The 11,148-nt window shown below is 48.4% G+C and overlaps 1 protein-coding gene across 2 annotated transcripts in view; it reads left to right on the top strand.

Annotated features, from left to right (window-relative positions):
* The first annotated feature begins 506 nt into the window (after positions 1–506).
* CPSF1 (cleavage and polyadenylation specific factor 1) overlaps positions 507–11,148 on the top strand; it is a 63,268-nt gene continuing 52,626 nt past the window's right edge. For both annotated transcript variants that reach the window (XM_078879552.1, XM_078879551.1), the window contains exons 1-12: positions 507–661; positions 2,103–2,271; positions 3,124–3,151; positions 3,412–3,545; positions 4,234–4,314; positions 4,514–4,665; positions 5,134–5,280; positions 6,232–6,371; positions 7,116–7,226; positions 7,741–7,834; positions 8,719–8,806; positions 9,320–9,439. In XM_078879552.1, the coding sequence (XP_078735678.1) occupies positions 2,128–2,271; positions 3,124–3,151; positions 3,412–3,545; positions 4,234–4,314; positions 4,514–4,665; positions 5,134–5,280; positions 6,232–6,371; positions 7,116–7,226; positions 7,741–7,834; positions 8,719–8,806; positions 9,320–9,439 (1,239 nt within the window). In that variant the 5' untranslated portion in view covers positions 507–661; positions 2,103–2,127. The remainder of the gene's footprint in view (positions 662–2,102; positions 2,272–3,123; positions 3,152–3,411; positions 3,546–4,233; positions 4,315–4,513; positions 4,666–5,133; positions 5,281–6,231; positions 6,372–7,115; positions 7,227–7,740; positions 7,835–8,718; positions 8,807–9,319; positions 9,440–11,148) is intronic.

Here is an 11,148-nt window from a genome sequence, read left to right as displayed (position 1 = left end):
GCATTCATCTTTTTATTATTATTTTACACGCTTTTATTTAACTCACTCTGTGCTTGTCGTTGTCGTATCCGCATATATTGTAACTCAATTTTAACCCACTTCCCAATGTGGTATCGACTGCAAACTTGGTATACTTATGTCATACTGATGACAATACTATATTCTATAAAAAAAAATGAAAAAAACGTATTTTTAAAAATTCATTTTTATATGTTATGTTTCGGCTTGGGTCTAATTGTCAACGCTCAACTCACGTTGGCTGTAAATCACCACGGCCCCTTACGTTATGGCAAGCCTTGGGGGCACTTTTTGGAGTCGTAGAGTTCTGCTATTACGATTAGGGTACATTTTATTAATGCGTTTTTGAAAAAAAAGTTTAAAAGAATACTACTTATTAATAATATTTTCACAGCCATCAATAAAGTTAGTGAGAAGGAGGGGAGTGTGACGTCACTTCGCGGGCCATGGGATGAGGCCGCCTCAGTGCTGTCGATAAAGTTGTTGAGGCGTGACGTCACGCGCTGCGCGTGCATCCCCCAGCGCACAGCAGCGATGCCGCATGTAGCGGCTGATTGAATGGTGATTGCGTGCGTTGTAAACTTTATTCTACGTACAAGGGAACAACAACAACAACTCATTGAAAACAAGGCTGATTGATAAGGTGAGGCAACGGGCTTCGGATTGCTCGCGTGAGCGGATTTGCGACGGTTCGAATTGATCCCGACAAACCCCCCCCCATGAGTTTCTGTGCACCAGCCCCGCTCGACTTGTTTAGGCCTCTCTCGCTTCATTCGCCCGCGAGAGATTTCCCCGATTAAAAGGCGCTCCACTCGAGTCAGAAGCACCCCGTAAACCCTTTACCCATGTCAGCACGCCCGTACGAATACGATCGCACGCAGCCGCGACGGTGTTACAAGACGCACTCGCAACTTTTGACCTAAAACGTAGTCGGGGAGAGAGAGAGGCGAGCGCGTCTTGTGATGTGGTGTATACGGCACTGCCAGAGTATTGACCACGGTTGTCTTGATTATAATGTGCTTTTTAAGACGCCCGAGAGGGTGTCCACTGCGGAGATGGAGCGATGAGATCATCGACTCGTGTGCAAGCAGGTTTTCTAGACGGGTAGCGTGAGAGATGGAGGCGGCTCGGGGAGGTCTCCATTCAGCAGTGGATAGAGCAATGCTGCCGATGGCTCGATAACTCGCTGATGCTTATGATGGAGTGTACATGGGGGTCCTTTTGTCGTTCCACTGCTGGATGAGGCCCCTTCCCACGCAGTCGTGGGGCTTGTTTGATTTGGTCCGAGTAGATCCGTTTCATGAATGGGAGACATACACATTACCTTCGTTCTATGTTATGCTTTAATCATGAGCCCAGCAGTATGTGTTCAAGCAGGTAAACTTTAGACCAGCTTGATGATTGGTTTTTTACCCTATTATCTGGCAACAAAACTGACACCTTTTTTTACAAGGAGTCATGTTTGCATTGACCACAATACCTGCAGTCGGAATGCAAACAAAAACACAACTCTGATAAGGTATGCACTGTCCTTGAAATTTATTGGTCCACACCCGAGACAGCTTTTATTAGAGCCTAGTCTCACATGGTCTTGGACCAGATGACGCCAAAAGGCGTCACATGGTGTTGGACCAGATGACGCCAAAAGGCGTCATCTGGTCCAACACCATGTGAGACTAGGCTCTAAGGAAAGCTGTCTCGGGTGTGGACCAATCAATTTCAAGGACAGTGCATACATTATCAGAGTTGTGTTTTTTGTTTGCATTCCGACTGCAGGTCTTGTGGTCAATGTAAACATGACTCCTCGTAAAAAAGGTGTCAGTTTTGTTGCCAGATAAAATGGTAAAAAAACAATTATCATATTTTGCTACTGGCAAATGAGGTTCGAATGGTTTAGACCAGCTTGATTAGCATGGTTGCATACGTACGGTGCGAAAGAAGTTCAACATACATACAGCAGAGTCGGGTAATACCGTATATATAGGCTGCTGTGGTGCATCATGGGCAACGGCATATATGAATCACACAAGTGGGTCGGTATTGTGATGCCTCTGAAGCTGTGCGGCGTGTGTTGTGTGTTGCAGGTTCTTGGCTGCTGCAGGCCCCGCCATGTACTCTGTGCACAGGAAGGTGCACCCGCCCACAGGGCTGGAGCACGCCGTCTATTGCCACTTCTTCTCGAGCCAAGAACGTAACCTGGTGGTGGCCGGTGGCTCTCAGCTGCAGATCTACCGCCTCATCCATGACACCGAGGTAGCCTCCACTGTGTTTCGTTCATTCTAGATTAGAAGTTTTCGTGACCGCAAGGATCCATACTCATTGGTTCTTTCGGTAAAAGAAATTCAAAAAAATTAAATCACGACGTTTCGATTGCAACACAAGCAATCATCATCAGGTGTGAAAACCACAGCAAGAAATCTTTATTTTTCACCTACGTGACTTTACCAAAAGAACCAAAGAGTATGTGCGCTTTGTTCGTTCACGAATTATTGGCACGGCAGGTTGTCAGGCACACCTGGGGATTGGACCAAGGCTGGCATGCCCGGAAATTGAACCTTGCCAGCATATCATAAACTAAACTTCTTTTTGTTGAAACTATTAAACGATTAAAGGAATAAGGGGAAGTCCTGAACTTTCTTGCTCCAGTCACGGCTGGCAAAAGGGCTACCACTCCAGGGTGCTGTAGAGGAGAGCCCTTTTTCGCTGGCAAGATGGCTTGGAAAAAGTATGAGAAACCCATACTTTACCAAACAAAGGTGGATTTGCTCTATGTTAATGTTGATTGACGTAATTTACTTGGATAATTACTTTCACACACATTGCTTGTGTATTGCTCGTCTGGTATGACGATTAAAATAACTTGGGACATGATTTCTATGTGCTGTCAGAATTATTTCTGGCAGTGCATAGTGCGTGTATACCGATTTTTGCTACCTATTATATATTTGTTATGCATTTATTGAAATTTTTAAGATACAAAACCAAACATGCAAAATTACATTCTCTTGTCTTAAAGTCAAGCTGTCTTCACGCTAAAACAAGCATATGGTAACTTAAGTCATATTGCATTCCGACGACTAACATTGTTGGTTAATTTCTTTGCAGTCTGTATCAAAAGGAGAAAAGCCAACAGGTAAACTCTTCTGAATTATGCACTGTAACTTATCCGTTCCATTCCCTCTGCAAGAAATTATTGTGTTTGTTTGTACCTGTATGATTCATCTGTAAAAGATTATCTTTAGGAAGATATTTAACCGTACTTTGTCATGCTGGTCAGTGCAGGTTGTTGCAGATACTTGAATGACTGGGTGGAATGAACTACTCGTGTTCAGGTAACCCCATCCAGCAGTGGATTAATCGTGGCTTATGACGGTGATGAAATGTGCGCTGCAGATGGAAAGCCTCGCAAGGACAAGCTGGAGTTCATGTCATCCTTCTCACTCTTCGGGAACATCATGTCCATGGCGAGCGTGCGGCTCAGCGGTTCGTCGCGGGACGCGCTCCTGCTGGCCTTCATGGACGCGAAGGTCTCGAGCACCCACGGACATGCTCGCCCTGCTTCGCCTTGTAGGCCAGGAGTGGGGAACCTAGCGCCATCGAGCCGTTCGCTGGCCATTAGCCGGCCCGCAACTTAACTTCATACGGGCCGCAGCCACACGAGGTCGACCACTTTTAAACGGTCCACAAACGATGATATTCCATCTCTGATGCGATGTGGTTTTGAGTTGCACCACGTTCTGCGTGATGATGTCCGTGTTAATATAATGGCAGTGCTTATCCAGTGGACAACAACGTAGGTTGCAGCACATGTTGGGGGGAGGGGTCATGATTTTGAGCAGTAGAGGGCAATGCAAATATAATCCATTGTTGTGCTATACTTCTATTCTCCTGCATTTTTGCTCCCTGCCGTCACCAACCTTCACTGATTGGTGAAGTTTGGTCACATATCCCCAATGACCGACACTGCATGAGGGGGGGGGCCCTCATCCAGCAGGGGATTGTCAAAAGGATTAACTTATTACTATTACCCTTTCAACATTTGTGCACACCTATTCTATCTTTTGCACAGATTCTGTAGCCTGTTTCATTGCTTCTCTGTACTTCAGGTCTGCCTTGCAAAATAGGCTTCCTGATCCAACGAGCTCTGACCTGGTGGTACACATTAAGAATGAATGAATGGATTGACCAATGCAATTGTGTTGTGATTGCGTGCAGCTGTCGGTGGTGGAGTACGATCCAGCAACTCACGATCTGAAAACTCTCTCCCTACATTACTTTGAGGAAGATGAAATCAAGGTAAGATAGTTACAAACACCAACGCTTTTGTGTGTGACACCCAGGTTCTTTGTTCAGAGTTGTGTGCTTTCCGTGTGTGACGGCCTGTTTGTTTTAGTTCGAGTTTTTTGCTGTCGTGTATGCTACGCCACGGTCGTTATGGCCGGACTGTGTGCCCGCTCCGTGTGTAACGCCACGGTTGTTGTGCCGTTGTGTGCAGGATGGGTTCCACGGCAACGTGCACGTGCCGGTGGTGCGCGTGGACCCGGACGCGCGCTGTGCCGCCATGCTGGTGTACGGCACGCGGCTCGTTGTGCTGCCCTTCCGCCGTGAGACGCTCGCCGATGAGGCCGAGGGGGGCGTCTCCGAGGGGTGCGAGCCGTGCACCACCACTTTATAGGGCACCAGTCCAATGCACTCAGTCGTACACGACACTGGTACACTACTGCAGAGTGCTGTGTGAATGTACCGATGTACTACACCAGTACACTACTGCAGTGTGCTGCAGCAAAATGTAATTGTTGGTTGAACTTGGACACTTGGTGAATTAACATGTCCATGATAGAATTAGCATAGTTAACCAACTCTCAAAATTACAGTACGCTTACCAACTTGGAAGATTAAAACAGAGCCATTCTACATTCATGTGTCTCCTTCGTTGCGCATGTGGTTTACATTCGGAGTGACCTGCCACCCTGGAAGAGCCTTCCCGTTGGCTGGGTCACGAGCCGCGTCTTGCTTTCGGACGCGACTCGTTACCCCGTCTGTTCGTCGTTGCTCGCTAACTTTGCAACCCCCACCCGCCGCCGTGACCCCCGTTGCGCTGTTCCCCACGTGCAGGCAGAAGCCGAGCCTGCTCCCCAGCTACGTGATCGACCTGCGGGGCCTGGACGAGAAGCTTCTCAACGTCCTCGACATGCAGTTCCTGCACGGCTACTACGAGCCCACCCTTCTCATCCTCTTCGAGCCCAACCAGACGTGGCCCGGGTGAGTGTCCGGCCTCGACGCAGCCATTACGTCTCTCGCTCGCGCCCGGCCTATTCCACAGCTCGCTCTCTTGGTTATCCGCTGCGTTGAGGTTTGGTCGTGCTTGAGGAAAGGATGAATAGGAGGTCTTTATGCGTGCTGGTTTTATTATCGGCTTTCCGTACTCGTAGGGTGTCAACGACGGGTAATTTTAGAATGCGACGCTTAACGCCTGCACACAATGGCCTACTCTTGCGGGTGAACTGACTGCGTTTGTATTCGTTACGGTTCTTGCATGCGCGATAATAATCCGGATCCGAACCGCAAACTTTTGCAACCAGCAGCAAAGGCACGGCCACTTGGCCCGCGCCCCAGACGTTGCGGACGCCTGCAATGAATGTACCACGTGTCGGTTATACTCTTTGGTTCTTTCGGTAAAGTCACGTAGGCGAAAAAAAAAGAATACAAAAAATAGAAATAACTAAATTAAATCACGACGTTTCGGAAGCAACACAAGCTTCCGTCATCAGGTGGGACAACCACAGTAAGATACAAAAATTACTGTAGTGGGCAAAGAGAGCTGTTTGTGACAAGCGATTATATAAGGTAAGAGGGGGGAGGAGCCAGGGAGGAGAGATGTAGGGGGCAGGGGGTGTGGAGTGGGGGGGGTGAAGCTCCTGTTGAGACACGGCTGGTGGGACACAATGCCTGAGCGGCCTGGGGGGGAGTAGAGTGCTACAGAAACTGGGAATGCGGGTATGGAAGCAAGCTATAAAAGCAATTACCTGGTTAATAACATCCTTCCAAGGATTGCTCAATTTGAATCCATCCTCTCGGTTGAAGTTATGTCTGTGTTTGTATATCTGGATGGCTTCATGAACAAACCTTTGATACTTCAAATCTAGTATAACATGTGTCGGTTGTCGAGGGAGTGGTGTTGACGTACCTCGCTGATGCATTCACCGCCTGCAGCCGAGTGGCAGTCCGGCAAGACACGTGTGGGATCGTGGCCATCTCGCTCAACATCGCCCAGAGGGTGCACCCCATCATCTGGTCGCTCAGCAGCCTTCCCTTCGACTGCACGCAGGCCCTGGCCGTCCCCAAGCCGATCGGTTCGCACGGATAATCTCACTACCGCACACCCCCTTTGTAGACGGAGGCTGTACACGTCACTTCCTGTCTTCATGGGGCTAGACGATATCGAGGGGTGCAGCGGTTGCGCAGCGGGTTGGCGCACCGTGCAGCACCGTGGGCCTGGTGATATGAATTAGATTCCCGGCCATTGTTAACATCGGTGGCGAGCAATGGCTTAACCAGTCTTGGATTATTTTTCCTTCATAGTTCACGCTGCTCAGCATGGTGAAGGATGGTCAGTCACAGCGTGGGGAGGCCTTCATCCACCAGTAGATTGACAGAACTATAAATGATTATTTTCGTAGTGTTATCATATTTTTTAAGTATAGGAATTACTCGCAAGTCAATCAAGGACCGCAGTATAATTGAGCAGCTGAATTAGAATTTATTCTAAAAATATAAGAATAACTCTCCAGCAAAATAATGACCACAACTCATTTGTCAATAACACTGCCGTGAAGAGAAAAAATATTAAATATAAATCCACTCAATCTCTCTGTCCATCGCTGACACGAAGAAGGGCCATTGACCAAAGATCGCCACCTATTTTAATGTTTTTGTGACTCTTTAGCACGGTATTATTGACGAATGCGTTGGGCTAAAATAGCTTGAGCTGCACAACACACGTCTATTGACATCCCACGAGAGCGGTGGGCTGAGTGGACGTTGCGGTTGCGGAGGCGGGCTAGACTGCTCCAGTCGGGGCCGGTGTTTCTCGACAGGTGGCGTGGTCATCTTCGCCGTCAACTCTCTTCTGTACATGAACCAGAGCGTCCCTCCGTACGGCGCCTCCCTCAACAGCATCACGCACGGCTCCACCGCCTTCCCACTGCGTGAGCCTCCTACCCCGAATGTGCATTTAAAAACATGTTTTTATGACATTTTTGCTGTGCACAACAACAAAGGTCTGCTGCAGAAGGTTGGGCGACAAAAAACAACTGCACGTGAATATCCGCCAGGCCCATGTACCCGACGCGTCCTGTTTAATGGTGGGGGGTGGAGGGGGACAGACAAGCCGGGGACCGAATGTGCATTTTTAATGTCACGGTGGCTGGATGTTGATGCGTGTAATGATAATATTGAGCAGCTGATTGTCGTACACATGTATGTATGTTGAACTTCACTTGCGCCGTATGTAGCCAACCGTGCTAATCGGAGGTGTGGCGTATGGACAACAAACTAACACGCAAAAGTTGTTTTAAAGAAATTAGTTTTCAATCTTGATCTTGAATTACAATTTTATTGCGCGACGATTTATGTTCAATTATATTCTTATTACTATTTCGACGTCAACTACAGTTAAACACACATGAACTGGAGCACGGCCGTCGGGTTTGCGCGCGACAGGTATTCAAGATGGCGTGAAGATGACGCTGGACTGCGCGCAGGCCACGTTTGTTTCCTACGACAAGATCGTCATCTCCCTCAAGGGAGGAGAAATGTGAGTCGTAAAACTCTCGTCGCGTTGGCGTGCTTCGCGTCCAAAGAGGGCTGCACTGACGGTCTCGTGGCGTGCGCTCATGACCATGGCCGTATGTATGTTGAACTTCTTTCGCACCATACATAGCCAACCGCGCTAATCGGAGGTGCGGGGGGGAAGGACAACAAACTAAACACAAAAAGCATTTCTAAAGAATTGAGTTTTCAATGTAGATTTAAAAGTGCAGAGCTCCAGTGGCTACTTAATATCGGAAGGAAGAGCATTCCAGGCTGCCGCAGAAGCGCATCTGAAAGCGCCGCGATGCGGTGACCGTCTTTGTTCGGTGGCTAGCCAAAAGCCGCTGCTGCGAGGATGACCGGAGTTCGCGTGATGATTTATGCTCCTTGATAAGATGCGGGAGTGGAAATATCTCTCTCGCTTTCCTGCACTGGTCGCAACTTGTAGCTTGACGTTTTGAAGGAATGTGATCGCCTGCCCAGAATTAAATTGACGTTTGCTTGTGTTAAAATTTACTCCCAATTCTGTGAAGTGATTGCTCATTTAGAGGAGCATGTTATCCAAAACGCAGTTTCATACTTCAGTCGGACCTGATGGCATACTGCCAAACGCTTTTAAATTAGCACGAAGTGAGGTTCTGCCATGGTTCATTGTAAATCTTCTCTTTAACTTGTGAATTATGTCCAATACTGTGCCTGATGATTGGAAAGCGTCTTCTATCCATCTGCTAGATAGGTACAGAGCAGTCAACGATACAAATAATTTTTGCTCACTGTCAAAGCTCCTAGAACAGTTAGTGAAAAAAGATCTCGTGTTTTTTTTGGAGGCAGGATTTTGTGACTTGAATCATGACGGCCTGGTTCGTGTGTGTTTGGTTTCTTCGTCAGTTACGTTCTGACGCTGATCATCGATGGTATGAGGAGTGTGCGGAGCTTCCACTTCGACAAGGCGGCCGCCAGCGTCCTCACCACGTGTGTAAGTGCGCCCCCTCAAATCCGCGCGTGCCCTTCACATTCACTTCCACTTTCTCCGCCGGTGCCCATGTTTATGATACCCATGTCATCGGTACATCATCCCTTTGTCGCAGGGTGCATAGCACAGTGTTCGTGACGCAATCCGCTCCTGCAAAGTGGCCCTCAAACCAACTCCTTATTCCCTATGGCTTGCGAATATAACACGTTTGGTCGATTTCATATGCCACGCTTTATAACGCTAGATATTGTGGTCAAGCCATGCATTGGAATTGATAATTGACTGAAACCATCTTGATATATAGAGGAGTGCAGAGCTTGAGCGGGTGGAATTTGGCACCTGCTCCGCCACCTGGCTGCCTTTCCGATGTGCCCGCGGTTCCTCCTTGAGCCTCTTTGAGTCGGGAGCGAACCCTGCGGGGGGGGGGGGGGGGCGGTGGTGGTGGTGACGTGTTCCAAAGTCGGTGTTAATTTTGCGCTGGTGCCACGGCCCTTGGCGCCGGTGGTTGGTCCACAGATGCTGACGATGGAACCCGGCTACCTCTTCCTGGGCTCCCGGCTGGGCAACTCGCTGCTCTTGAAGTACACAGAGAAGCTGACCGAGTCGGCCGCCGAAACGATGAGCAAAGACAAACCGGTGAGCCGAGCAGCGCCTTCGTTTACTTATATTGGCACTTTACAGCTTCGGTGGAAAGTGTAACAGGGCACGTGGGCGGAGGGGCGGGAGGTTGTGGTGGAGTACAATAACTCCCATTAAGACGATCCAATGTGAACAAAATCCGGTATAAATTGCCATTCCTATTCAGGAATAATGTAGCAGCAAAAAGACCCTCCCAAATTATTTTAAAGGGTTGCTTGTGCCTTCCCTGGAAGAACTGCTATGTAAGCGCTGTTGCCTTCTTTCCTGAGCCCTTGGCGTGAGCCGCTACTGATTTTATCGCAGATTTAATACGTTTGAGGATAAACGCATGTTGGAAGGTGTGGCAGGAATCCAAACACGTCCCTCTTTAAACTTAAGTTGCCATTTTCTCCCAACGTTATCCCTTGAGGGCTATCAGTGTCACGCCATGAGACAAATAATCCAATCGGATCGCTCGCAGAGCAGTGCAATCCTTCGTGTTTGGAGAACGGCCTGTGGAAGCGGATATCACTGAACTACCTGTGAGATCTCTTTAAGCGTCCTGTAGTCCACACAGTGGAGGGTAGTACTTTCACACCAGCTCTGCACGTGAGTGTAACGGCCATCGCATAACAAACCTATATTAATTCAGTGGGTGCGTAATTGCTGGGCCAGGCGGTAGCGTCCTTGGTGGCCATGTGTAGTCATCGTAGAGCACTGCTGAATTTAGTCAGTGGACAGCCATAAAATTACGCGACACTGTAAAGGGGCCACAGCTGTGGTGTGGGTTGTCACGAAGGCCCCAACGGCGGAGGTTTGGCTGCACAGCGACCTCGCCCTTTGTCTGGAACCTATCCAGCAAGGGCCCACTGAAGGCTTGGCAAGGTAAAACCAGCTGGACAAGACTGTAGGGTTCGCGATAAGAGACTGAATTCTCAGAACTGAAATTTAGCCATATTAATCGCCGAACAAAAGTTTGCGTGTGATGTTTTATTTGAACGCGGTCGATGGTAACTGGGCTGAGACCGTCAACTCAGCTACACCTGAAGGCCCAGGACCTCAGCGGTGCCGGCTCGACGCTCTGACCTCGTGAGCCATCCGGCCGCTTTTCGAGCAGTGCTCTCTACATTGACCGCCGATCATGAATACGGCCGCGCCGATGCCATTGATGTGACAGGCGCACGCTCCTCCCTGGGAGCTCCTACCCACCTTGTTAACGTTGTGTGGAGCTGCGAGTTTTTAATCGTTATTGGCAATAGTCCAATTGCTTTGTGGTGAATAGGCTTTCTTTTTCCTTTAACGATCTAGATATATTTATCTCTCTGCAGTGTCTGTATATCGTAACATTCGTGTTGATCAAAGGGAAATAAAAAAAAGTGAGCCCTGTTTTGTCATTACGGCAAAATGATCTCATGAGTCTGAACATTTATTATCGCGAACTCTTTATGACTCCAGTCCATCATGAATGCGTACTCATCACATGCAGCAAGCTCTTTGAAATAACACTTTTTTAACTGTTCAGGCTCACTGTAATCAGTCCAAACAATGCTCAAGTAGCTTGGCAAAAACAGCTTGGGTAATGTTAAAACCAGAGCTGATCTTTTAGAGGCTCATTGATGTCCTCTTGCTTAACCAGGTGAGATAACTCATCAGCGTTCGATAGCTCATTCGCCGACCACTAAAGCTTATAACCGGCTTTCGCCAACGCAGCACAACTCCAGGCCTCT

The sequence above is a fragment of the Lampetra fluviatilis genome, chromosome 54, assembly GCF_964198595.1.
Source record: "Lampetra fluviatilis chromosome 54, kcLamFluv1.1, whole genome shotgun sequence".
NCBI lineage: Eukaryota > Metazoa > Chordata > Hyperoartia > Petromyzontiformes > Petromyzontidae > Lampetra > Lampetra fluviatilis.
This window is presented reverse-complemented; position numbering and strand designations above follow the sequence as displayed.